This window comes from Camelina sativa, chromosome 14 (assembly GCF_030686135.1).
Source record: "Camelina sativa cultivar CO46 ecotype springtype chromosome 14, ASM3068613v1".
Lineage (NCBI taxonomy): Eukaryota > Viridiplantae > Streptophyta > Magnoliopsida > Brassicales > Brassicaceae > Camelina > Camelina sativa.
In genome coordinates this window covers 5560862-5588210 of record NC_141893.1, presented here as the reverse complement: position 1 = coordinate 5588210, position 27349 = coordinate 5560862, and the positions used below count along the sequence as shown (strand labels likewise).

General features: G+C 38.3%; 8 protein-coding genes and 1 non-coding gene across 13 annotated transcripts; 3 read left to right on the top strand and 6 right to left on the bottom strand.

The window, feature by feature from the left end:
• Positions 1-35: 35 nt before the first annotated feature.
• On the bottom strand, positions 36-2830 carry LOC104739963 (proteasome subunit beta type-5-A-like). Its single transcript, XM_010460446.3, has 8 exons — positions 2509-2830; positions 2142-2271; positions 1921-2050; positions 1512-1618; positions 833-967; positions 647-750; positions 423-523; positions 36-320 (listed from the first exon to the last, which is right to left on the bottom strand). The coding sequence occupies exons 2-8, from the start codon at positions 2259-2261 to the stop codon at positions 193-195; spliced, it is 825 nt and encodes a 274-aa protein (XP_010458748.1). The 5' UTR covers positions 2262-2271; positions 2509-2830; the 3' UTR covers positions 36-192.
• Positions 2831-3098: 268 nt separating this feature from the next.
• Positions 3099-5339, bottom strand: LOC104739961 (uncharacterized). 4 transcript variants are annotated; one of them, XM_087484446.1, is made up of 3 exons: positions 5200-5339; positions 4936-5070; positions 3099-4241 (listed from the first exon to the last, which is right to left on the bottom strand). In XM_087484446.1, the coding sequence occupies exons 2-3, from the start codon at positions 5047-5049 to the stop codon at positions 3312-3314; spliced, it is 1044 nt and encodes a 347-aa protein (XP_087340572.1). In that variant the 5' UTR covers positions 5050-5070; positions 5200-5339; the 3' UTR covers positions 3099-3311. The 4 variants fall into 4 exon arrangements, 3 of the variants coding, with proteins under 3 accessions (XP_087340572.1, XP_019090753.1, XP_010458746.1); XM_019235208.1 differs by lacking the exons at positions 4936-5070; positions 5200-5339 and adding an exon at positions 4588-4674; XM_010460444.3 differs by lacking the exons at positions 4936-5070; positions 5200-5339 and adding an exon at positions 4588-4631 and having other exon boundaries at positions 3099-4253.
• On the bottom strand, positions 5084-7348 carry LOC104771961 (uncharacterized). The gene is made up of 2 exons (XM_087484445.1): positions 5523-7348; positions 5084-5396 (listed from the first exon to the last, which is right to left on the bottom strand). The coding sequence occupies exon 1, from the start codon at positions 7235-7237 to the stop codon at positions 5684-5686; it is 1554 nt and encodes a 517-aa protein (XP_087340571.1). The 5' UTR covers positions 7238-7348; the 3' UTR covers positions 5084-5396; positions 5523-5683.
• LOC147927868 (coilin-like) lies at positions 7073-10881 on the top strand. The gene is made up of 13 exons (XM_087484443.1): positions 7073-7800; positions 7899-7963; positions 8076-8336; positions 8412-8585; positions 8686-8752; positions 8924-9001; positions 9123-9309; positions 9397-9437; positions 9517-9714; positions 9805-9876; positions 9971-10120; positions 10228-10378; positions 10459-10881. The coding sequence occupies exons 1-13, from the start codon at positions 7603-7605 to the stop codon at positions 10647-10649; spliced, it is 1833 nt and encodes a 610-aa protein (XP_087340569.1). The 5' UTR covers positions 7073-7602; the 3' UTR covers positions 10650-10881.
• A 54-nt stretch (positions 10882-10935) lies between these two features.
• On the top strand, positions 10936-14414 carry LOC104739959 (eukaryotic translation initiation factor 4B2). Its single transcript, XM_087484444.1, has 3 exons — positions 10936-12650; positions 13365-13793; positions 14033-14414. The coding sequence occupies exons 1-3, from the start codon at positions 11440-11442 to the stop codon at positions 14061-14063; spliced, it is 1671 nt and encodes a 556-aa protein (XP_087340570.1). The 5' UTR covers positions 10936-11439; the 3' UTR covers positions 14064-14414.
• A 334-nt stretch (positions 14415-14748) lies between these two features.
• Positions 14749-14821, bottom strand: TRNAR-ACG (transfer RNA arginine (anticodon ACG)). The gene has a single exon. It is a non-coding gene; the product is annotated as a tRNA-Arg (tRNA).
• Positions 14822-15422: 601 nt separating this feature from the next.
• On the top strand, positions 15423-18904 carry LOC104739957 (uncharacterized). Of its 2 annotated transcripts, none has more exons than XM_010460439.2 (14): positions 15423-15675; positions 16291-16395; positions 16494-16605; positions 16690-16839; positions 16915-17019; positions 17128-17211; positions 17281-17399; positions 17495-17596; positions 17692-17805; positions 17890-17946; positions 18033-18153; positions 18244-18318; positions 18411-18446; positions 18538-18904. In XM_010460439.2, exons 2-14 carry the CDS (start codon positions 16364-16366, stop codon positions 18637-18639), a joined length of 1209 nt encoding a protein of 402 aa, XP_010458741.2. In that variant the 5' UTR covers positions 15423-15675; positions 16291-16363; the 3' UTR covers positions 18640-18904. The 2 variants fall into 2 exon arrangements, with proteins under 2 accessions (XP_010458741.2, XP_010458742.2); XM_010460440.3 differs by having other exon boundaries at positions 15666-15938.
• Positions 18905-19016: 112 nt separating this feature from the next.
• Positions 19017-21592, bottom strand: LOC104771942 (uncharacterized). Its single transcript, XM_010496566.3, has 2 exons — positions 20989-21592; positions 19017-20601 (listed from the first exon to the last, which is right to left on the bottom strand). Exons 1-2 carry the CDS (start codon positions 21067-21069, stop codon positions 19504-19506), a joined length of 1179 nt encoding a protein of 392 aa, XP_010494868.2. The 5' UTR covers positions 21070-21592; the 3' UTR covers positions 19017-19503.
• A 2740-nt stretch (positions 21593-24332) lies between these two features.
• On the bottom strand, positions 24333-25475 carry LOC104739955 (ethylene-responsive transcription factor ESR1-like). Its single transcript, XM_010460437.3, has one exon. It carries the CDS (start codon positions 25435-25437, stop codon positions 24442-24444), a length of 996 nt encoding a protein of 331 aa, XP_010458739.1. The 5' UTR covers positions 25438-25475; the 3' UTR covers positions 24333-24441.
• Positions 25476-27349: the final 1874 nt, after the last annotated feature.

Below are 27349 nucleotides of genomic sequence, written 5' to 3'. Positions count from 1 at the left end.
ATGTTTGAAACAACGAGTAAGGGAGAAGCAAGTTATTGCAGAAAAAGAGAATCTTATAGAGAATAATTTGCGAGCAACATTTCAGATCACTAAAATAGAAATCCAAGGCTTAAGTTCGAGATAACTCAGTATATACTACCACATAACGTCTGAACAGAAAAAGGGTGAACATAACAAAACTAAACAGGTTTGTTACTCGGCGGTTGCTTCCTCCATGACTTGTTCTGCAATGGCTGGTGGCACGGGATAGTAGTGATAGTGTAGCTCCCCAACATCATCTCCAGATAATTTTGTCCATCCTTCAGGACCGACGTGGTACACTGATCATATGAGAAGAGACCAATATTATGAGCTAAATAAGAATCAGAATCTTTAAAGTTTGAAATCACATTTGGACCACAAAATGCATTGGGACTACTAACCGCTAGCAACTCCACCACTGGCTCCATCACGGAATGTCGCATGGTAGATTGATCTCCTTGCTAACTCAGAAGCTTCTTCAACAGACATTTCATATTTGTACCTAATGATACAAGCAAAATCACAAATATGAACTGGTAACTTGGCTTAACATAATTAGATATTGGATTTTAGCTTTTGGGATTTGGACAAAAATTATGAAGATGTCGTTGGGGCGATGACTTACCCACTGTCGAGTACACCGTAAGCGTATGGTGAACCAGAACCGACGGAAAACCTGTCTCCCTTGAGTCGTCCACCTTCGTTGTCAACATAGTATAGTCCAGGACCCTATATACAAGAAAAGGATTTAGCATTCGTTTGAGTGAGAAGAAAATAACAGTGTTGAAGATATGAAGTTGGCTTTACTGACAGTTTCGTCCCATCCAGCAATCATTGTCCCGACAGAGAGTCCCATTCCACGGTATGAATAGAGCATGTTTGCAAGAAGTTTTGAAGCTCCGGAGACAGAGATTCTTCTCTTGTTTGCCAGCTCATGTAGGCGACACTTGAATAGAATAAATAAATCAAGAGATCAGCCATAGTTCCGACAGATAAAAATCCACATACACAATGAGACTCACAAGCCAAAATTTAAGTAAGAACTAGGTAGACCCACTCAAATGAAGAGGAACTATATCAACTTACATCCAACAACTCTTACCCCCCGGATTTAACATTAGAGAGCGTTTATAGTTCATCAATCTTAAGTACTATTTTAATTGATATCTAAGAACAGCAAAAACAGAAAGCTGAACTTTATTATTGTTAAGAAATTGTTTAGTACACAGAACAAGGGTTCTAAAACCACCACATGCCCAACAGAGAATGCATGCTTAGAATCCAAAAAGTTCATATGATCATAGGGTCACCATATGACAAGTGAACTCTTTATCATTCTTCAATACAGACAGAACTATAATTCTAAACGTTCAACAAGGCAGATGAATCTGTCTCTTTTGGAAATCAATACATCACAATCAGAGCAAGGTAACAAGATTCCCGATAGCCACACAGAAAAGATGAAGAAGCAGAGATATCGAGCTAGTTACCTTAATTCCAAGATTTCTGTGCCAGAATTGGCAGTCAGCAGCTCCTCCAGCCATTGTACCGAGCATATAAGGATTGATTTCAATAATCTTCTTCACAGATTGTGAAGCTGAAAAGGGAAAACCGATATAAGAGCATCAACAGCAATCACACAAATGCTTCCTTTCCTCTATTGGTTCACTATCATTGACCAATAGAGAGATGACTAGAAATTGTTTGCCAATACAGAAAAAAAAAACTAAATCGACAATAACCTAAATTAATCTTCATTGTAATGGTGTTTCCACCACAGTTAGTTATAATGAAAAAAATGCATACTTTTGAGGAAATCTTTGGCAATATCACAGCTAAAAAGCATGGATGTGTGTGCATACAAAACTAAAACTAAAGTGATAAAAGAAGAGAACATACAGATATATCCGCCCATGCTAGCCCGAGAATCAGCAGCAACCATAACACCTCCTTTGAAGATAAAAGCGAGTGTAGTTGTTCCTTTTGCATGCTTCAACATATCTACAGCTTTTTTCTGGAATCCATCAAACTGAAACCAACACAAAAACCAGTTTCGTAATCAAATAATTCATTGACTCATACTGCTTCAAATCACACACACACACAAAAAAAAAACTCACCTCTTTGGTGTGGGGTAGATCAAACGACGGCACAGAAGAAAGCTCATCAAGCATATCGCTGCTCGAGCCAAAGCCAATCGTAGGCACGGAAGTCTCGAACCCACTAGTATCAAGCTTCATGTTTGCAACCCTACCCACAAAATTATTGAAAAAAAACAAAATCAAGTTCTCATAAAAGATAAGCTAAACCTAGAATGAGATAAACACGAAATCAGATGTGGATCAAAGAGCTTTTCTCTCAAAACTTTCAAATCAGATCTAGCACTAGATATATTCGCGTCGGTAAAAAAAAACCCAAAACCCTCATTATCTTCATTTACAAAGCCAAATCAACTATACTAGAGCTCGATTAGGATCGGAAACGTACCTTACTGAAGAAAAGTATTCAAATCGAGGCAAAGGGTTAACGGAGGAGAAGAAGAAGAATGCTCTAAAGTGACCAACGACGACGACGACGAGTTAAAAAGGAAGAAGAGATCGTTTCTTGAGCTCCGGGCAAACCTCAAATATGGGCCATAACTCTGTCAATCATATTGGGCTATCAAGTTAATGGGCCCATCACAATCATACTAGAATTATTTAATTACGAATTTAATCTATCATATATTTTTTTCTTTTTTCGGAAAATTGTTTCATGTGGTGCAATGTTTTTAATTCATAGTTTGGTTTTTGGTTAAATGTTGACATATGTTGATTTAGTATTGCAATTTTGTTCTTATGATATTTCTCAGTAATGGATGTTTTAGGGGGTCATATCCTTTTTCTTTTCGTGTAACATGCACAAAGTTGAAGACTTTATTCCAACATATTCACTTTTACGAAAGTGATATAAGATCATTAGATCATGTCTACATAATTAAAGCGCTAGCTACAACATTATAATCACAACGATTGGTTATGGATTTCTTCTAATTAACCTATTTTCATCTCTGGAACATTAAATCAAATTACATACAATTCAGAAATGTCAATTCTATTATTCAAAATACAAAATCAAATGCTTTTTCCCTCTTTGCCATTTTGTTTATTTCTAAAAGTTTCAGGGAAATATGAAAAAACATACAACAAAAATACAATAAACTATCTATTTGAGTATATTATATGTATAATCAAATGTATCAACAAAAGAAGCAAATATAGTTTGTCAGAAACTCAGAATGCTGCAACTCGCTAACGATTTGTATTGCATCTTCTTGCTCGCATAGTCCCTGTAGGAGGGGTATTTAACGAGATGCTGCATTGTGTGTGCAACCAATAAGAGTATCTCATTAACGCCCCATGGTTCGAGCGAGCGTGAAATGTTCCTCTCAGGTTCAACAACACTGGTCCAGTTTCGAGCTGCAGCTGCAACTCCTGGCTCTGAATTTGCTGGATCGACACCTGACTGCTGACGAGATGGAAGCTCGTGAACATTGACATCCCCTTTGGTACAATGAATGGCTCGATGTGTTCTCTCGCTATGAGTGTGTTGTAGAAGTAGAGCTCGAACATCACGTAGCTGAAGTCCACACTGCTTTTCTTACTCGGGTTTGTGAAGTTTACCACAATGGCGAGATCTCCATTCAGAACGTAGCCCATGTTGAGATTGGCAGCGTTTAGGGTTGCTGCTGAGATGTCGAAGTACGGTGAGCGTGGACGGTTGGCCAGGTAGACTATGAGGAGGATGAGACCGGCGAAAACCAGGATGACCAGGAGAATTGCACAGCATATTGTGGCCGGCAATGTCATGGGTTTGGTCCTCTTTGGACCTGGTTGATGCACTGGTCGTGTTGGAGCTGTTCTCCATGGACTTGGTTCTCTTGGAGCTGTTCCCCATGGACTTGGTTCAGATCCGTAGCCACGGTGTTGAGGTCGCTGCTCTTCAGGGCTCAATAGCAATGGCCTGGCAGAGTTTGGAGTATGGCGTGGTGGTAACGGTTCCTCTTGTCTCAGTGGCAAAGGTCTTGAAGATGGCAATTCATGGATTATGTCAGGGGGCTCAGTCTGGTGGCGTCCTCGAGTCTTTATTTTCACCCTAGGTGGAGCAGTTGAGTGAGTCTGTGGGATCTGGTCGTGGTGTGGAGCGGTCCATGAGCTAGAGGGACCACCAGGATGTTGATCCTGAAAGGGAAACTGAGCGAAATGAGGGTTGGTTTCATAGTGGTGGTGAGACATTGATGTAGCAACTAAAGAAGAAAAGAGCTAGGTGTAACCGTGAAAGCAATAAAGAGAGAAATTTTTGAGTGCTTTTCTAAGTGAAAGAGATGATTACTTGATGAGAAGTTTAAGTAGGATTCTTGTGTTAAAGGAAACTGACATAAGGAAGCAAGTAATCTTTTTCATACTCAAGCAAACAAAACTAGATACATCATTTCTTCTTTCTCATCCTCTTTTATTTTTGTAACAGTACCAAGAAATTTAATAGGGTTCTTGGAAAGAGAGAGAGAGAAAGCAAGGTAACACTTACAGGTTCCCAATTATGGTAAAGATTAATAGACGCTCTGTTCAGTAATGAGTGTCTTTCTTCCTCTTCTTGTCTCGCATCTATAAAGGCTTAGTTCTGTCTGCATCAGTACACATCATAAAATTTAGTAAATGAGATGATTATAGCAAAGGGTAATAAAGCTGTCACAAATACAATAAAATTGCCAATTTGCCATCATTGGGCCCGACATAGCTTGATCTTGTTATAGAATAAGTCAGTCTATGAAAAATATATGCAGGCACAAGAAAAAGGAAAGGTTGGCACGTGTTAAAACAAAGTATTTCGAAACTAAAGTAAACTAGTGAGATAAATTATGAGGCCTGAGCTAACCTTTTGGCTTTCAGCCTTTAAGATGCAGCTTGTTGAGGCAGAATACATCGATTGTGCCTTATGCTCCTGATATATCAAGATCGAAAACCTCATTGGTTGTAATATATTCATCATGGAAACTAATCGAGCCTGCACCTGACAGTGGAAGTGAAATTCTACAAGCTTGCTTAAAAAAAAACGTTCTACAAGGGTACAATTTAAGGAGGAATTTCATGCTTTTCATACTAAGCAACAGAGGTGAACAAACAAAAACAAAAATCATACCAAGCAATAGCAAGATTGATGTGCTGATGCATAGCATAGGTAAATCCTTTTATCAGTCCAATATGCTCAGTCCTCAGTCTAATATTTCTGAGGAATGGGTTTAAACTGAGTTAAGAGAAAATTGTTTAATCTCTTCTGCAAGAGAGCTGGCAGTCTTGTTCCACAATCTATCCTTCTGGAGTATTAATGCGTGTCAGCTGCATCAGGGAAAGGCAGAGAAGAGTTGGTTCCAATAAAAAAAAATACAAGAGAAATACTTTAGTTAGTCTATGCAAGCTCAACTACGCATTTGCTTATGTAAAACGAATAAAATTAGTTCAAACCTGATAAGTTGGTTATTGCTCTCCAAGCAGTCGCAGGCATCAGTAGAGTTGAAATGGCTCTGTATCAGCATCTCCTTTCCGCCTAATGTTGACTAAGATGGCATTTTTGCACAGGAGAAGATAATGTTGAAAATTACAAAAGTGTATACCCTTTTTTATGCCTAAACATCAGCACTCATTGAACAGCTGGCCTTGATGAGTGTATCGGACACATCTCTATCTAGGGTGAATCCTTTATCCATCATCTGATCCCAAACCTTATAGGCTGCAGATAATTTATTTTCCCGTATGAGTCCTCCAATAATGAACTTGAAAGTTAACTCGTCAGGACAACATTCTTTACTCTCCATATCCTCAAACAATTTTATAGCTTCCGTTACCCTACATGACCTGCAGAGGCCACTTATAAGGGAGTTGTATGAAACCGCATCTGGTGTAATTCCGTGCTTTACCATGTCATTGAAAACACCATAAGCCTTGTCAATATTTCCGGATTTACACAAATGGTCCAGGATTGTTGTGTAGAAAATGCGATCTGGCGACAGACCTAACTCTGTCATCTGATCCAGTAGCTTCTTTGCAACACTAGATTTACCTTCCCTAAGACAAGCCTTGATAAGAATTGTGTACGTGACCACATTCATTACTATCCCTTTCTGTCTCATCTCCTCAAAGAGCTTGTAAGCCTTCCTAGTGTTTGACGCCCTACAGAATGTTTCAATCAGAGTACTGTAGGAGACAATATCACAGAAACCTCTAGGCTCCATCTCTTTTACCATGAAGGTATAGCATTTATCAGGATGACTAACCCTGCAATGCCGCTTAAGCAACTGGTTATAACTATAAGCATCAAGCTCTATCCCGCTTCTTACCATCTCAGTCATCACCCCTTCCGCTTTCTTCAACATATTGTTATCATAATAATAATTCAACAAAACATTGTATGTAACAAGATCCGGTTCACACTCAATCTTGCTCATAAATGCTTTTAAAGCTTCTGCCTTTTCTATTCTACCCGCTTTACAAAACCCACTAATCAACGCATTATAAACCACTGTACTAAGCTTAACTCTTGCACTCTTGATCTCCTCCGCCACCATCTCATAAGCCAAATCAACTTTCCGAGCGTGACATAACCCAACAACAAGTGATGCACATGCTTTATTATCTGGCCTAACTCCGCTACGAATCATTTCATTCCAAATCTCAACAGCATCAGTGACCTTACCAGCTCTAAATAACCCATTAATAAGTATAGTATAAGATACAACATCCGGTTCCCTACCTCTCTGAACCATACAAAAGAACGTTTGAACAGCAAAACCTACTTTATTCTCTCGACACAACAGATCCAAGTAAATGTTGAACGCCCAGATATCTGGTATGAATCCAAGGGTTTCCATATCCCTCAGAAGGGCGTCAATGAGACCAAATTTTTTAACTTTACATAAACCCGAGATAAACCTCGAGTAAGTGAAGGGGATGAGGGAGAAACCCATTGGCTTCATATCCCAATATATAGCCTCAGCAAGCTCAAATCTAGACTCTTTGACCAAAACCCCGATGAAACGGTTGTAATCGGAAGAGAAAACACGGTAGCTTGACTGACGCATTTCATCGAACACCTGAACAGCGTTGTCGATCATACCTGACTTCACGAGGTTGGCGATACGCGAGCGGTATGCAAGGCGTACTGCGCCCAGCGTCTGATGCATATCAGAGCTCGACGCATATGATCATATCAGAGCTCGCCCCTTCTTGTTTCAACGCGGCGACATCAGATCGGCGACGACGGCTGGTGCTGAGCTTTAAGCTAGAGGGAAAACAACGAGAAGACTTAGGCTCCAACATTATTAATCTGAGGCTTTCTTAAAGTGGGCTTAAAAGAAGGCCCAATAATCTCTTGACAAAACCTCTCTGCGAACGAGAGAGTTAGGTTTTGGCTTGTTCTTTCTTCTCTTTCTCTCCTCTTTCTCCGTTTACGAGCTCATTACAGGGTTTAAGCCTTTAAGCAGGATTCAGAAAGCTCAAAACTTTTAGGGAAATTTCACATTTTTACTTTCTCTGAAGTTCGTCTACGATGGAGGAAGAGAAGTTGAGGGTTCGTCTGGTTTTTGAGGACCGACGGATTCTGAGTAAGTATCAGAAGAAACAAGGTCTAACACGGAGCTGGGTTGTTCTGAATCGTAAATGTCAGCGTACTGTTTCAGAGTTTTCTGATCATATCTTTCATACATTCAACCTCTTTGAAGCTTGTCCTCATGGCCTCACTCTATCTGTACGGTTACTTCTTTTTGCCCTAATTTCAGTGAAATCAAATTTGTCAATGTTGACGCCATTAATGCTTACATTCACTTATTTTTTCTGGTCTTTCAGATGGAAGGGTTCGTTTTGCCACCGTTCGAGTCGAGCTGTGTATTGAAGGATAAAGATATCGTTTGGTAAGTTTCATCAATCTCTTCTTTTTCAGATTTTTTTTCCTTGTGAAGCATTTACTTACATTAGAGCTCTATCAAGTATCGTTAGTGTTAAAATTTTCGATTTTTTTGGTAGTGTTAAGAAGAAGAAAAAATCGTTGTTGGAGATTGTTGGGGAAGACAGTGAGGAGAATGATTACAAGGCGATTGAGGTTGTGGAGAGGCCTCAGATTCGTCCTGGTGAAATGCTTCTTGCTAATGAGGAATTCGAAAAGGAAACTGGAGGATATGAAAGTGAGTCTGAGGAAGATGAGCTTGAAGAGATAGCGGAGGAGTTTGTGCCAGAGAAGAAGACTTCCAAGAAGCGTAAAGCTTCAAGCAAAAGCCTAAGCTCCAAGTAGGATCTCTACTAGAACGATTCTTAATCACCTAAATGTGTTTTTTTTGTAATTCATGTTTGATGATGATGTAGGAGGAAAAAATGTAAGTTAGCTACTACTGAAGAATCTCCCAAGAAAAGAGAAGACGCAGCTATTGTAAGCAATGTTGTGAAGAAGACGAAGAAGAAGAGGTCATTGGATGTACAGACAGCTGAAAATGATGAACAGAATGTCAGTAAAACCAAGCCTATTACCAGTTCAAAGAGGTAGGTTGACTTTTACGTTGTTAAAACTCATTGTGAATCTCTAATCATCCTGACTTTTCTCTAACTAGTCATATTTCCATTGCCTTACTTTTGAGTGCAGGTCATCGCAACAAGAAGATGGCAAAGAGCCTAACGATCTGTGCCAACCATCTGCTGACACTAAAAAGGTTTGAGTTGACTTCATTGTCGTAAAGAACTAGAATGAGCAATGTGTATTATGTAAAACTTCTTGATGTTTGTCGATGCATGGATTGGGGTTTTGTGTCACTTACTCCGTTAGCTTCCTATGGGTCCTTTTTTGCAATAAGGAATGTAACTCTTCTTTATATTTATTTTAGACACCTAGCAGAAGTGCTCGGCGTAAAAAGGCTAAACGGCAATGGTTGAGAGAGAAGACAAAACTAGAAAAGGAAGAGGTTCTTCATCAAATACTTACAAAACTTAAAATGATAAGACTTATGTATCTATCATGTGTTTTAGTGATGTACGGCATGTTCTTCATCCCTGATATCTTCTTATATGTTTCATGATTTGCAGCTTCAACAGAAGCAGTTGGTTGTAGCACCTAGCCAAAAACCAGTCATCACTATAGATCACCACGTGGCTGAGGAAAATCACTTTGAAGCTCTTGAACATCAACAACAAGATGAGCTTGGTGATGGTGTTGGGGATGAAGTGGTTCCTGTGGAAGTGAGACCAGGCCACATTCGCTTCAAGCCGCTCGGTAATATTATTATGTGAATTTGTCTCTGCGTATCTTTTTTGCGTTTGTAAGTCTTCTCACAGTTTCCCGTATATGCTTAATTTTCAGCTGGAACAGATGAAGCTCCCGTTGAAAATGAACCTCCTGCGGTATGACTTACCCTTATCTTTGTATCCTTAAAGCTTTCCCAAATGTGAATCTTTAATGATCATGACTAAATGATGTTAGGAAAACTTCTTGTGGAATGGAAACATGGCGAAGAAGAAAGGACAAAAATGGGGCACAGAGAAGACAAGATTTTCCAAACGATATGCTCAGGATTTCAATGAAGAAACGCCTTATCAGACACAACCCGCGGAAGCTGAAACATTTGCAAAGGGTCCGATCGATTATGACCAACTTGTGGCTTACACTGGCTCAGTAGAGGTTTGATTATATCATTTACTACCCCCCAGCATGCTATTTATAAATTCAGCATTTTTTAACTCATCAACTCTTGGTTTGTTAACATTACAGAAAGGAGATATTATTGCATACCGTCTCCTTGAGCTAACATCATCTTGGACGCCTGAGGTTTCCTCTTTTCGGGTAAAGTATCTGACTCTCTTTCTTTTAAGCCAAATTGGTCAAACAACTCTTTTTTGAGGAACCTATTCCCTTTACAATATACTTCTCTTGGTAGGTTGGGAAGATAAGCTATTATGATCCAGACTCGAAGAAGGTGACGTTGATGCCTGTTCAAGAATTTCCAATCGAGAAAAAGACAGAAGAGGACGATGATTTCTCAATGCAACCTGATACATCTCTTTATAAAGAAGACGGATCCTTGGAGGTATGCTTCATGGTTTATATCATGTCATATCTTATGAACAAGAACACAGATCTAGTTTGCTTGCTAAGCATCACAATTCTAATATAAGAAAGACTTGACTTCTGCAGATAGAATTTTCTGCTCTGCTCGATGTCCGCAGTGTCAAAACAAGGGGATCAGATTCCGCAGAAGTCACCAAGTCAGCACCGCCCGAGCCTGACCAGTCAGCTACAAAGCAAAAGCTAAGCGCAAGCAAAGATTTGCAGACCCCTATAAAAGGTAAGTATTCCAACAAACTTGGATTATATGGTACTGGAAAGGCGTTTTATTTTACTTCATTGGACCTATGTCTATTGCAGAAAATGGAAAAGTGAATCCCTGGGAGGAATTAAGTGAAGCTTTAAGTGCAAAGAAAGCAGAATTGTCTGAGGCCAATAATGGCTGGAACAAGAAAGGGAGTTCAAGTGGAGGCTCATGGTCTTACAAGGCACTGCGAGGCAGTGCTATGGGTCCGGTAATGAATTATCTAAGATCTCAGAATGAGATTTGAGAAAGACTAGGACACATCTCTCTAGAAGAAACTTGGATGCTTTTTTCTTCATTTTGGATATGAAAACTCAGACAAGAATAGAGAAAGCCATTTTGTTTTGAGACTGTGAATGGGCACTGCTGAGCTTTCCAAGGGTTATAAGGTTTTATGTATAGAGCAAAACAACGAATGTGTATTACTCTTAAGATCTTTTCTAAGTTTATGTTTTGAATCAATTCAAAAATCTGAAACATGAATGTGTTGGCCATTGGATTCACATTTGACAACAACGCGAGAAGATTTTCTTATGTTTGTAAAGATGGCCACATAAAACACAGCTGGTGGGGCAAAAAAAAAAGATACGTTTGATAATATTCATCTAAAAACAATGACTCCATGACCGTTCGTTTCCTCTTCAAGTCAACCGTCACTTGCCTACACGTCGCGTGAACCACAACGGCACAACGTTCAAGCCAGTAACTTCCTCATAAACTGATTGCTACGTGATTCACACGCTCCAATCATGCGCGTAATGATATCTCTTTCTCCGTCCATTGCTCCTCCGTTCTGAAACCTACAAACAAAAACAAACCTTCAAAAAGGAATAAAAAATCCGATTTTTATCATACAAAATTTCATCTTTTAGGCGACGGCGAGAGAATCTGAGATTGGATTCGATTTCTTGGGCAGTGATTTGGATTTACTCACTCGGAGCTTCGGAATACTTTTAATTGGACTCGTTTACAGATTCAATTTGGTTTCTTTTTCCAGATCTGAGTGGTTATCTCCGATTTTGGATTTGAATTCACAGATGTCGAAACCTTGGGGTGGAATCGGTGCGTGGGCCGATGAGGCTGAGCGTGCCGATGAAGAGCAAGCTGCTGAAGCTACAGCTACGGCGGCGGATTCACAGAGTTTCCCGAGTCTGAAAGAGGCTGCCACTGCTAAGTCTTCTAAGAAGAAGAAGAAGATGACTCTATCGGAGTTTACAAACGGACCATACGCTGCACCGAGCTCTGCTGGATTGACGAGGGAACAGATGCTTCAGCTTCCCACTGGTCCAAGACAACGCTCTGAGGATGAAATGCAACCTGGTCGTCTCGGTGGTGGATTCTCTAGTTACGGTGGAGGAAGGTCTAGTGGACCTCCGGGAAGAATGTCACGAGATCGAGATGATTCTGATGGGTCTTGGGGCGGTGGTGGTGGTGGTGGTAGGAGATCTTATGGCGGATTTGACGATGATCAGAGGGGATCTAATTCTAGGGTTTCTGATTTCCCACAAGTGTCTAGGGCTGATGAGGATGATGATTGGGGAAAAGGAAAGAAATCGCTTCCTTCCTTTGATCAAGGACGTCAAGGTGGTCGTTATGGTGGTCTCGGTGGCGCTGGTGCTGGCGGTAGCGGCGGCAGTTATGGTGGCGGAGGTGGTAGCGGTGGCAGTTATGGTGGTGGAGGAGGTGGCTTCTCTAAAGCTGACGAGGTTGATAATTGGGGAGCAGGTAAAGCAAAAGCATCTACATTTGGGTCGGGTTACCGTGACTCTGGACCGGAGCCTGATCGATGGGCACGAGGAGTTCTCCCTTCCGGAGGTGTTCAGGAGGAGCGTCGTCGTCTTGTTTTGGAGCCACGTAAAGTTGATACAGGAGTGACTGAAACTGAAACTGAAACTGAAACTGAAACGGAAACAGCTGTGAAGACTAGTAAGCCGAGTCCATTTGGCGCAGCTAGACCAAGAGAGCAAGTTTTGGCGGAGAAAGGATTGGACTGGAAGAAAATTGACTCAGATATTGAGGCCAAGAAGGGACAAACGAGCAGACCATCTAGCGCACAATCTAGTCGACCATCAAGTGCTCAATCTAACAGGTCTGAGAGTACAGCACTGAACAATGTGGAGAATGTGGTGAAACCGAGACCAAAGGTGAATCCTTTTGGCGATGCAAAGCCTAGGGAAGTATTGCTCGAAGAACAAGGGAAAGATTGGCGCAAGATGGATTCTGAACTCGAGCATCGCAGGGTTGACAGGTCCTTATTCATCTGGATTTTCTTTATTTTTTCTGAGAAATGTGGATTTGCTTTAATTCTATGTTGCCGCGGTGGTTTGAATATGAATTCTCAAATAATCCGTTTTTTCTGCATACTGAACCGGAAAGTTTGATTTTTGAAGTGATATTAACTAGTGAATCATTAGAGGGTGGGAATGTGTATGCAAACTAATAACTATAGATAGTTTTGCCAATTCTGCTTAGTGTTTCAAATTCAAAATGGAAGATAATTGACTTGACTTCTTAAGTTGTAGCCTATAGGTTTTCTTCTGATTGGCATGTTAAATATATATGTCCTTTTAAGCACTCTTAAACACAGGATAGACTCTTCTCGAAAGTTTGATTCATTACCTAGTCACTTCATGCGAAGTACGGAATGTGTAGTAGTACCCATTCCATTGCTTTGACCAATTCACACGTGTTTGTTCTCTCAGTTTGTACAGCCTCTCTGGGAATTTATAGAATTGTATGCGTGTAACTTGTAAGCTAAATCTTGCCTTTTTTTGGGACATCTCATATCTTAGCTTGAGTTTTTGTTTTGTTAACGCATGGTCTCACATTCAACTGAGTTTTGTGTCTAGTTCAGTTGATTTAACGCATGGTCTCTCTGATAATGTTGATGACTTTCTACATCATCTGCCAAGTAGCTATTTGTCTCACTTTCATATCTGTCTTATGAAACAAATAATTCCAGGCCTGAAACAGAAGAAGAGAGAATGTTGAAGGAAGAGATCGAAGAATTAAGGAAGAAACCCGAGAAGGAAGCAGCCATCGCACCTGAGAGCAAGGAATCTCAACCAGAAGCCGAAAATCACAACGATAATCTACCGGATCTTATACGTGAGAAAGAGAAGGACCTGGACTTACTGATCCGTGAGTTGGACGACAAAGTCAGGTTCAGGCCAAGAGCAGTCGAGAGACCTGGATCCAGTGCAAGCAGAAATTCCTATTCAGATAGACCTCATTCACGGGCTGGATCAATTGATGAGTCTAGGAATGTCGATTCCATGGAAAGACCTCGATCACGTGGCACAGGTGATAATTGGCCAAGACAAGTAGATGATCGAAGAAACTTCCAAGGAAGCAAGGAACGTGGATTCTTCAGCAACAGAAACTTTGACAGGTTATTAACCTCTGCTTCAATCCCATTACAAACAACGAACTTACAATATGTATTCCACATTCAAAAGCCTACTACTTTATCTGGATTTGTTATTGCACCCGAAAGTCTAGAAACCTAGTATGGATGCTGACTTTAGTATAAAGATCCAAACTTGAGTCATTCCTACTGATTCTTTTTGCATCTTGCATCACGATCTTGAGATGCGAGTAAACTGACAATTCGGATTTCTGGCTTCGCAGGTCATCGTCATCACCAAGGCAAGGATGGTAAAGAAGGAAGCGAAAGATGAACGTGGAATGATGAGATTGGAGTTTGGTTGACACACCATTCCCAGATTTTGAAGAAGACGGATAAGAGAGAAGCTGCAATAATATTAATAAGAAACATTCATCTCCTTTGAAAAAAAACCTAATTTAGGAGGTTTTTTTTTGTTTTTTTGTTTTTCATTGGTTCATCTTCGGAATTGAAGCCTAATGGTTTCTCGTTCTTGTTGTTCTTTTGGTCTTTTGCTCGTGAAACGGCATGGCGCAAGACTTGTGACAATTGATGTGTCTTCACAATTTTGGAGACAGAGACTCTGTTCTGTTCTTCTTCTCTGTTTAAAAATTCGATTTACAAACACTTTCTGGTTGTTATCTTCTTTTTCAAAGTTGTGGAGATTTGTGTCATTTTGGTTGAAGTGATATTTCACATTTTTGGCTTCTTTGCGCATAGATCATGTTGAATTATAAAGAAGACTCGGAATTTTTTAAAAAAACATTGCAGAAACGAAGAAAGCATAGATTCTTCCAATTACAGCTTATAAGGCTATCGTCTTGCCTTATTCATTATGTTCTATTGCAAAGATTGCATTTGATGATTTACAGAAGAATATTTTTCTTATCGTTTCAGAATCCGTTTGAAATCAATTATGAGGAAATAAACAGAGAAAAACAAAAAAAACAAAAAAAGAGAACGACTTCACTGGGGATCGAACCCAGAATCTCTGGTTTCGTAGACCAGCGCCTTATCCATTGGGCCATGAAGTCCTTTTGTTCCATTTGTTTAAATGGTCATTTATCAATATAATATACAATCGAAAGGCCTTTGGAATTAGTTACTGATGAACATAGCCATTTTATATTCACCGTTATTTAGATATCACTTTAAAGTTCAATCACAAGAAGTTGTACTAGTTCATTTAGATGAATAGAATTGCGTATTTGTTTTTGTTTCCGGCCAGTAAAAAGCTAATGACATCTCTCTCATAAAGGAGCCTCGACGAGATCTTTTCACCCTCAACTTATAAGTTATAAGAAGCATACTGACGATAACCACTGTATCATTTGTTGGTCAATGTTAACCAAAATGTGTTTTTCTTTTCATCATCTGTGTTTTCTAACTTGTAAAAGAAAACACAAAAGTTACAATATCATCATCTTTGGATCATGAGCCCTAGAATTAGAATCGCAGTCTTTTATCAGATCATGACTCTAATCTCTGAGACTCTCATTGATCACTCACACACGTGGAGTGGAAGAATCACCGACTTACAAGGAAAAGCTTTAGCGTCTTCACAAGCCAAAAAAAATGCCTTTAGTGTCATCGCAAGCCAAGTCAAAAAAGTCAACTTTTCTATTGACCTACATTACCCTTAAGTCGCGTCACATGGGGATCAATTCAAAAACACAACTACGCTGTTCTTTTGAATCCAAAAAGACTTTCTCTTTTTATTGATTCATCCTCTCTGCTTTGTTTTCCCCTTTTAATTAACTCAATTCTTTAACCCGCCAGCCTCAAAAAAAAATATATATATCTCAGTTAAGTTCATCAGAAACAAAAAATAAATTCAAAGACGACGGCTTCGGCTTCTATTGAGATTTGATTCGTTCCACTCTTCTGGGTATTGCTTTTATTGCTTAAATTTACATCCTTTTACGTTATCCAACGATCTTTGCTCCGTTACTTCGACCCTTTTTTTTTTTTTTTTCTATCTCCGTTGTTGTTGCTTCTCTCTCGCTTCATTTATTGTTTGTAACGTGATTTTACTACTTCTGTTACTCGAGGAGAGATTACCCTTCTTATGTTCGAATCTGATTCGTCGTCTTTTAGGTTGTGTCTTGTCCCTTAAATTAGCTCAAAGTTCGTTACTTTGTTTACTTGCTAGTAAGTAATTCTCCAATTCATGACATGGATCTTGCTTTTAAGTTGTCAATCTTTTGGATTTTTTGGGTCTCGTTCCATGAAACAGATTACAATTTGCTAATGAAAATCGCATCAGATTTCGATCTGAGGAGTGTAAACGATATTTATGTCTTGATTAGGAAGCAATTATCATAGAGTTTTCTCAAAATTTTCCGTCTTTGAGGTTGTTTGCTCTTTTTTATTAGCTTCAAGCTTAGTATTACTAGCTCACTAGTTTTATAACTTCTTCTCCATAACTTGTAAATCTCTCTACTTGAATTCAGTTTTGTGGACTGGATCTGAATCTAAAGTTTACTTTTTTATTGTGATGCAGATAAGAATTTTCTAGAGATTGAAGAATCCATTGAATGATTTTTGTTTCTGGTGAGCTTAACGGGATTTAGGACATGGCTAATCGAACAGACAACTCGAGTCGCTGGTTAGTTTTCACCCATATCCTGAGCTCATTGCTTGATTCATGTTTTAAGCTGATCACACTAACCAAATGAATTTGTATGTCATGTCCTTTGTTTGCAGTTCGAATGGTAAAAAGACTAATGATGGAATGAGACTCGTTATAGCTACATTCGTAGGAATAGTTATCGGTTTCTTCGTGGGGATATCGTTCCCTACATTATCACTAACAAAAGTGAGCTAGCTTCTTATCTTTAGCTTTTTGTTCATATTTTTTCTCTCAAGACTATGCTTGATATCTTGTTTCATGTGGTTTCAGCTGAATTTTCCCTCTAGCATTCTTCCCTCTGTTGATATTGCTTACGTAGAAGATGAGACACCAGAAACACCAAGTGAAACACTTTTGCATACATGGTCATCTAGGAGTCCGTTACATGGGGATAATTCCAGTGATGCACCGCAGTGGAAGGCATAATTCCTTCTCTTTTATATTTTAGCGGTAGTGACAAGATCTTGTAAACTAATCTTAATGAGGACTATGCAGATTTGGGTTCCATCTAATCCCCGAGGTGCAGAGATGCTGACTCCTGGTATCATTGCATCTGAATCAGATTACTACTTACGCAGACTTTGGGGATTACCTGAGGAGGTAATATAATGGTTTGATCCTTTATTGTTTGATCTTGGGAATCTTTCATCTTTTCAACAGCATTGAACTGTCTGATTGTGGGTTTGTTCTTGTGTCTTGCTTCTTTAGGATGTTCCTGTGAAGCCAAAGTATCTCATTGCATTTACTGTCGGTTTTGGTCAGAAAGTAAACGTTGATGCTTGTGTTAAGAAGGTAAAAACTGATGCACGCTCTCTTATCTTTCTGCAAAAAGCTTAGAGTCTTTCTTCTTTTTTTCCGCAGTTTTCAGAAGAAGATTTCACAATTGTTCTGTTCCACTACGATGGACGAACCACAGAATGGGATGAATTCGAATGGTCCACACGCGCAATACACGTGAGCGTGCCAAAGCAAACCAAATGGTAAACATAACTATACTTTGCTATAACTACTGGAATCTTCGTGAGGCTAGCTTGTTTAACCATTGAATCTCTCTGGTTATGAATATCATCACAAGGTGGTATGCTAAAAGGTTTCTGCATCCTGACATCGTGGCACCTTATGACTATGTATTCATCTGGGATGAAGACCTCGGCCTTGAAAACTTCGATGTACAAGAGTGCGTCTTCTTGCTCATTTCTAATGGAAGATTTTTAAATCGCCACACGAACCTAGTCCAGCAAATGTGAATATGTGTTTCATTCTCTTCTGCAGGTACATCAGGCTTATAAAGAAACACGGTCTAGAGATATCGCAGCCTGCAGTGGAGTCTAAAAAAAAGATTACATGGGAGATAACAAAGAGAAAAACCAAAGGAGAAGTTCACAAGTAAGAAACTTTACAAATTTCAAACTGCAGAAGGCGGAAACTTTAAGTAACTAATCGTTTCTTTCTGAAAAATCTAATCACTAGAGATGCCAAGGAGAAACCAGGTCGATGCAATGATCCTCACTTGCCTCCCTGTGCCGCGTACGTAGTCTCAACTGTTCATCACAATAACATAGATCTCATCTCAGTCAATACAATAATCTTGATTCCACTTGATACTTTCACAGGTTTATAGAGATAATGGCTCCAGTTTTTTCAAGAGATGCCTGGCGTTGCGTATGGCATTTGATCCAGAACGACTTGGTTCACGGTTGGGGTCTTGATTTCGCACTCCGTAAATGTGTTGAGGTTTATCATTTTCCTTACATCCTTCATTGTGAAAAACATTGGACATGTGTTTTGGTTATCTACTAAAAACTTTCCTAATATAACAAATAGCCTGCACATGAGAAGATAGGAGTTGTGGATTCTCAATGGATCATTCATCAATCGCTTCCTTCTTTAGGCAGCCAGGTTGTAGATAATACCTTCTCAAGTTCATTACAAGTTTTCTGTTTAGTTCGTATACTGATTCATATATATTTTTTTGGTTTTCTTTTTACCAGGGAGAGGCACAAGACGGTAAAGCAGGGTGGCAAGGGGTAAGAACTTTGAAACATCAGCTTGTAACAGAGAATTAGCGGTTTCTTTTTAACTAATTGATGATGATGGTTATATGGTTTTGTTGCGAAGGTGAGAGACAGATGTAAACGGGAATGGACAATGTTCCAAAGCCGAATGGCGAGTTCCGAGAAGAAGTATCTCAAGGAATTAGCAAACTCAACGATTCATTAGCAGATACTAAACAAACAGAGAGACAAGTGAAGAATTGAACAAACAACATGGTAGAGTCTAGAAATGTTCTTGAGTGTTCATATGATGATTAATCCATACTATAATGTTCATATGATGATTAAGCAACTATATACACAGGAAACAATTTTGAAAGAACAATTAGAGCTCATCCTTCCTTTTTTTTTTCTTTCTTTTGTGTGTTCTTGACCGTTGTTATTCCATTTCTCAAATTATGATATAGGTGATGGGTCATATATTTGTTTCAGAATCTGGAAAACAATTACTAGATCATGTTCCTTATCTAAGTTTATGTATTGGAAGCTTCTTCCTTATAAACAATAATCTGAATTCGATCCAAGCATCAGAAGCTTTACTCATTACTCATGAGAACAAGTCTATTAATAACAAAATCATGCAAAACACCAATCCTCGTCTACATAACAAACCCAATGAAATCAAGAGAAGGAGAAAGAGATGTACATAAAGGGTAAGTAAAGAATGTCTTGACGCAAAACTTCCCAAAAGGGAAACTCAGAAGAACACAAACTCATGTTTGATGATGCACAGTCACAGAGAATGAAGGTTTTCATGTCTGATGCGAAATCAGAATCCCGAAGAAACAAAGAGATCTATCTATATACAACAATCTTCCTTTTGTAATAATCCTCTCATAGTGCCAGATGAAAAACTCTGCAGCATTCACCAACAGCAATACGCCTCAGACAAAATTGCAGAGATTATATATCAGTTGTGTAAGTGTTATTAGTCCTCGGAGGAGGATTCAAGCCAGCCTTTGTTTTCTCTCAATGTAGAGGTCTTAAGATGAACGAGAAGTAAGACTCCATGTGGTGAAGATTCAATCTATCATTCGCTTTCTCTTATGCAATTTCCTGGCAAGAGGAATCTGTACTTGTCTGCATTTTCCAGGAGATACGAAGGAAGATGAACAGCTGAGAAAGAATGCGGAATTGGACCCATTTTCCCTATAATCTCCTTAAAGGTATACTCTTCAGGGAGCATATCGAAAAGATCAGCTCCTTTGCATATAACTCTTTGAACTCTCTTAGGATTCAAGAAATGACCAAACCTCACTCTATCATTATGGCTATAAGCTTTCATCTTGAATATAAACTCACTGATCCGCCGAAAGCAAAAGCTACAATGCCATCCTGCATCCGCCAAGATCTCATCAGACTGTCGATAATGAGCATACCGTGTTTTACCCGTTTCATATCTATGGACAGAAGCTCTCCAGCTCTTGTTATCAACTAAGAACTCAAAAGAATAAAGATAGTTCTTGAGCCGCAGATGAAGTATCTTAGGGACCTCATCACACCATCTCAAAAGGTTTATGGTGTGTCTACTTGGAATCTCATCAACATCAGACATCAACAACAAGTCATCATCAGTAATCCCAGCGATTCTCAGAAGCTGGTCTAAAGCTACACGCTGATACGCCTCTTCGTAAAACGGATTCTGCCCTTTGACGAATCTTCCACCAACAGTACCATAAGTCAAACGTGACTCGATGAACTTGAACTCGTCTCGGTGTGCAGCAAATACAAGAGGCTTCGGCAAGCCAGTGAATGTTGTGTTTGACTCGAGGAGAACAAACTGAGTGATGTAAGGAAACAACTCTCTCCAACGAACAGCGAGGATGTCAAGCTCGTTACTGAACAAAACCGCATCATAAACTCGTCTAGGGTACTCTCTTACACCCCAGCCATGGAGCTTACAAAGAGTCTCCATAGAAGCGTTCTCGTGGTAGTAATGAGGAATGTCATGAAAAGGTTTAGGTGGGGATTCCCACAATGGCCGGAGAAAGTAAGAAATCTTCTGACCGTGGACATAACCAGCTAGTACACATGTAGGAACAATCACTAAAAGAAAGATATATGTCCTCATATCAACACCACGAAGAGCACAACAAAGTCTAGAAAAGCTGAAGAATCTTCCAGGTTCCTGCCAGATAGATAATAATAAACATTAGAAACCATAATTAATTCCACAACAACAACAATATGCAGAGCACATAGACGAGTAAAGAAATGTTTAAATCTGAATTAAAAATTATTTATAATCAAGAACGAATATAAATCTAAACTCAGATAGTCAGATCCAAGTAAATTCCTCAAAATACAGAATTGGTGAGTGATGCCATCATCACCATCAAATGCAAAGAAGTGGGTCGACTTATTAAGATCTCAAAAAGATCAAATTTTGAAACTTTCTAAGGAAAAAGGAAGTGAAAGATCTCGTTTTCTGAAAACATCAATGTAGTTTCTTTCGTTATCTCACAGAAAACAGAACAAAACAAGAAAAGCAGATCCGAGATTGAATGAAACAAACCTGACTACAAACACCGCCGCAGATATCATCAGTCTTCTTAGAACAGTAATGTCCACCAGCTTCTCCCATCATCCACCACATCCCCCCCCCCCCCACAAAACTCAGATCCACCAAAATGCCAACCACCAAAAAAACGAACTGTACACTTCTCTCTCTCTCCCCCCAGAAAAAAAAAAAAAATCACAAATTCAAATCACTCAGTCTCTCTCTCCAATCTCAGCTTGAAGACGACACAGTTAAACAAAACAAAAATAGAAACTTTCCCAAAAAAAAAAAAAAAAACAGAGAAGGAACTCAAAAGCAAAAGAAGGCAATGGATGAAGAGGAATGAGTAAGAGAGAAAGGGGGGGAAGGAGGGAGGAGGGAAGGGATGAAAAAGGCTGTGTCCTCTCTGGAAATGGGGTGGCACGACGCGATTAAGAAAGAGAATGGAGGGGCCTCTTTCATAATTATTCTTAATTCCGCGAATTTACCTATTTAACCCCTTCTCTAACATGACCGTTTCAAACGCGACTGTCTGGAGGTTAATTTTGTCATTTAACAAAAGCAGCATAACGGTTTGCTCGGGCCCCACCACGAGGCCTCTTCGGACATCTGACTCAACGCCTCTCTCTTCTCTTCTCTTCTGTTTATTAGTATGTCGTGTAATTAACTTCATTTACTACGCTTTTAACACGTGTCTCTCTAAAAATATCTCTCTTCCTCACACTTTTTGTAACTGGGCTTACTTGGCCCATTTAGACATCCTTAAAAAAAAGTTAAATGAAAAAAGATTCTTTCGTTAATGATTTAGATGTAATTTAATTATCTTTTCTTTTTCCGGTAGACAGAGGGTATCATTTCATGTGTAGTAGTAACAACAATTCTTTTTAACGAAGAATTATTAATATGTTAATGAAGACAATATGATTCAATGATTGTGTATAAAATCTGTAAAACAAAAGCCAGTCGATCATCGTCACTTGTGTGTGATATAGGTCGGCGATACATTGACTTATACAATTATATAAAGTCGTTCACTTATAGGATCATTTTGAGAAATCGTTTCTGACTTCTCTTATTCATATCTCTTATCTAACTCTTTTTACTTGGACCCCCCCAAAAAAATGAAAGGTTTAGAAAAAATATGATTCCTCAGTTTCTGTAGTGACAAGTTGTTGATATATTACGTATGAGTATTAATATTCGACAGAGTGGAATATGAAAACGAATGTTGAGGCGCTTTTAGAGAAGAGATAATTCACATGTTTCGCAATTTGATTTTGTTTTTAACGTTTTCTTCTCAACATAAAGGAAACAGTGATGCGTTGATAAGACCCCTAAAGTTGCATTGCATACGTTAACGTGTTACGTTGTGTTTGATTAGTCGTCGTTGACTTGATTTTTTAAGGTCTCCCACTAATAAATTTAGAGGTTTTCAATGGCTGGTACGTCACGAGTCACAAACTCACAAAGCCCACTTATGTGAATGATGATGATCATCTAAAGGCTTTTTACACCGCTCAATGACACATAATTAAGTATAGTCGGGGAAATTAAGTATGAATTAAGAAGAGGAAGGAAAACAGGGTAAATTTTAATTTTGCTAAGAAATGTTACTACACTTTCATACATCGAGTTTACAAACTACAGTATATAGTAAACTACTAGTAAACAACCGTTAAGTATTCCAGGATCATATAGATTATATAAGATTAACATAATGATTTATATCACAGCAATTAGCCGACGTAAATTCAGCAATGAGCAATCAAGTGTCCAAGAATGCCAGTTTTCGGATGTGAATCTCATAATGGGTCTAAAATCTGAGTTCAAAGTTGGCCTAGTCTTTTGCGACCCATGTTTCAATTGTTGTGGAGAGAAATTTTGCGGTTTAACTATTATAGTTCTATGCTATCGCTGTGGAGCTGATAGCCTGATACAATAGGTGGATTCATACATACTTGCTTTTAATCAATGTAGAATCATTACGGTACGTGAACGATTTGGATTTCGAATGTCGGATATTTTCCCAATCCTACTTTGATAGCTGATACATGATATCTATGTACAATCACCTACCGAATATTAGCTTTAAGTGTTCTACAAATACATCTTAAGTCTTAACCCTAGCCTTGCGCCTTTATCTTGAGACAATTTCACCATCACCCTTTAATGATCTATGCCCTAGTATAAGTTCACTCTAATTCGTTGAGATATATAAAGTTAGCACCTAACAAGAATATCTAAGTTGTCTAGTTATATGAGACATTAAAATTAAATTGTAACATATGTTAGTGTGTGTGTCCAAAATCAAGATATTGAGACCATTCTTGTAACGTACCTTCATTTAGTTTGGTACCATTTTGTTGTTTTAGTTGTATACTACTAATTTTCATCCATATATAAAAATGTGGCGTAGATCGAGTCACCGACGCAATACACAAAAAAACACCGCAAAAAAAGTATTGCATTTCATCATATATTCACAATAAACCAAACTCATTTTGTATATATTTCAAGTTTTTTTTTTCTGCATCGAGTATATTGACAGTTTATTCTAAAGTATTTAATTATTTATTAATAAACGTGTGGGAAAATTATGTAATAATTAAATCATTTGAATTATTTTGGCGTCAGTCAGTATTAAAGTTCTTGACCTTTATTATTAGGGGCCCTTATTATTATTATCTTGTGTTTAGTTTTTTCTTTGGTGATAGAATGAAGAGAGCACGAAAAAGTTGGAGAAGACAGAGACAAACACTGCCTTTCGTACGAACGAGAGTTCACTTTTCAGACTACAAACATATAAATGTAAGGATATCACTTTTTCATCTGCAGATTCACACTTTAAATGGGTCGATGCCAACATTGCTTAACATAGGAATTTGTCTATCCTTCTGAATCATAGTTCTATTAATTAGTAATAAGCTAGATCGCTTAGGTTAAGCAAACGATTACTTCTTAACAAAATTCTACCATATGATTATGAGTTATGATAGTAGTTAAATCATTACACGTACATTAACTATATTTTCCTTTTGATGAGTACATAAAATTATTTATACTAAATGACCTTTTCAAACTTGTATTCTCAGTAACTTTTTCCACACACACGAAGACCAGAAGAATAAACTTGAAAGATCAAAATATTCGAAGGCGCTGATATAAGCTTTTAAAAGCCATGGAAATAAATTAAACCCTTAAAGGTAAAGTTCAATTCTAAAACTTGATTATAATTTTTCAATAACATAATTTATGGAAATAAATTAAACCCATAAAGGTAAAGTTCAATTCTAAAACTTGATTATAATTTTGCAATAACATAATTTATAATACTAGCGAATAGACGGAATAGTACAAGACCTTTTTTTTAGTTAATATCCAACATTGGGAAAGATAGAAACATTAAACTATTTAGAAAGCACCAAAACTCAACAAAACATAATCATTATGGAATATGGATATTTCTAGCTAACCCCACGATCTCCGGCAAGTACAGCCTAACTGAGTTCCGTACATCAACATTTCCTGATACGCCCACTCGTTCGATCCATAAGTTAAGCCACCGTCTACGGCGGCGCTCACGCCGTCGAAATAACCGGAGTCGTTACCTTGGAAATTCCCGTAGAGATCTAGTTTCGACGTTGGAGCCTCCTTCGTCTCTTGAAACATGTTGTCAGAGTAGATAAAGAGACCAGAGAAATCACCGGAGTTCTCGTCATGGCTGCTCACCGGAAGTGGTGTTGGCGGCGGCGGCGGAGGAGTGCCGGGGCTTTTCTTCATGAACTCTTGAACGACCTCTTGTAATAGACCAGAATCAGAGGACTCTTCCGGGAAAAACGAATCGTAGTTTTCGTTTTCGGAAGACGTAATGGACGCCGTTTTAGGTGTGGAGTGAGAAGAAGATGAGCCGTTGAAGGAGTTATTAAACGCCGAGGTTTTACGAGAGGAACACGAAGCGTCGCGTAAGAAGATTGACTGAGTGTTTATGTTCTGTTGTGGCGCCGGTGCACCGTAAAACTCATGTATAGAGTGATCTAACGGTAGAGACGGAAGAGGACAACGGACGGACGGCATAGATTTCTTGGAAGAGAAAGAGAATCTTGGCTCAGGAACAATAACAGCTGTCGGATAAATGAAGTTAGTACGAGCCTTAGCTCCACGAAAGGCACGAGCCGCGGAGTCGTAAGCACAAGCTGCTTGTTCCGCCGTGTCGAATGTTCCGAGCCATCGTCTTTCCTTGGAAATCGGATCACGTATCTCCGCCGCGTATCTTCCCCATGGTCTCCGACGAACGCCGCGGTACCTCGTCGTGCTGCTACCGGCTCCGGCTACGGTGACTGTCGTATCCTTTGAAGACTTCTTGCGGTTAACTGGTGAAGATGTGGCGTTGGTGAAGTTTCTCGTGAAAGGGTTAATCGGGTCGGTTTCGTTAGATCCGTGGAAGTTCCTTAGGGCTTCTTCCATTTTTGGTCTCTAGGGTTTGTTAAGCGGAGAAATGTGAAATCTTTGGTGGTTGGGCACTTTGAAAGAGATTGTGCTTCTTCTATCTATTTATAGGTACATAAAATTGTTATTCTTTTTTTCATTTTTTTTTTTCATATAGTGTTAGCAATGTAGGACGATAATATACATATAACTAAAAGTTAAACAAATGCCAGTAGATATCTTGATGAAAACTTTGGAGTTGAGACTTAAAACTTGATTTGAATAATTACTGATAAATTGGTCTACTGCCTTTAATTAGTTTTTAACCTTCACATGATGTTTGACTCGATCACATGATGTTTGACTCGATTGTGTTATAAACCTAGATACCACATTCAAATCTGAGTATATGTTATCTCTTTCATGTGTGTTACAGAAACTATTAATTTTAAGGAATCTAAACATTAGTGGTTTTGTATGATGATGCTAGTGGCAATAAAAACCACATTATTATTGCTTGTAAAACGTTTGCAATCGACCAACAAAGTTTTCACACATGCTAAACATATTCACATTATTATTGTATGATTAGTAAAAGGGAAAACCCATCATTTCTTAGCCTACCAATTAGAATAATCCTTTTGTAAGTGTGTTTTTGTTTAATGTTTAGTACTATCGTTGATGTCGAGAACAAAATTAATGATTTTGTAATGGTAGAGATAAATTATGGAACACAAGATATGCGTAGAAACACTTCAGTATATATCTGACACGTGTGTATATTATTGTACGAAGAGGACATTACAGGTATGTCTAAACGTATGTACGAGACATATATGTATTTCATGTATCAGAATTCAGAAGATTGCTTTTTATTTTTTGCTTCTGTCATTATTTAACGTTACATACAATCTTCCGATGTTTATACAATCTTCCAATACGTTACCACCATCGAAAACAATCATATAATCTTTAAATAATGACGTAGAAAAAAACATGTTAATTTCTTCTTTCCTCTGCTAAATTTAGGCGTTGAAATATTATTAAAATTTGAATGTATATAGCATAGTCATAAACTCATAATGTCAACTTAATTTAGTAACCTTTTGCATTATGCTGAAATGTTAAACCCCTATGGAAGATCTTAAACAGTACTGCACTATTGCATACAAAAAAAAAATCCAAGCTTGATGGAGTATAAAAATTTTTCTGGGGTAGGTTGAGTTAATAAATATCATAACAATTACTATCATATTAACTACTAGTATACGGTAAAACTAAAGAGTTTGTTGGAATTGGAAAATAAATGATCACTGAGAGATTCTTCAAAATTTTGGGAACTAAAGACCTTGGGTTTCCAGCTCAGTCCTTTAGCAAATATCTCTGTGATTTCCAATGTCAAGAAGTCAGTTATTACGATAGCTCGTGTTCTGAGTTAATTTCTTCTATGTATTTATCTTTCAATACCTAAGCAGATCAACTTAAAATACTTTGCAAGTTGCAAATTTGGGATGGGCACGTAAAATCATTTTATACCAACCTAATCAGATTAGTTGGAGTCAAACGTACTTAACCAGTTGTTTATAATCAAACATTCTCAATCTACATATCTCACATGACTTAAGTTCCACCAAACTTGTTTTCTTAAGGAAAATGATTGGTTTTCTATTCTGTTTGGATTTAGATTTACTAAGTTTGACAAAACATGTTACTAGTATCAATATATAATTATTTTAAAATATAAACAAAAAAAAAACAAAAATACTTATATATCTTTGTTATTTGGACTAGTATTCTTATTGTGTTATATTCAAAATTTAATATGTAAACATGAAATAGAAATAAAAATCTCTATACAGTATAGTATATAATTGCTGCATGTTTACACCGCATGGCACAGCACACCATAACATATTTGCTAAGAAAAATTGTTCTTTTTGATTAGTATAAA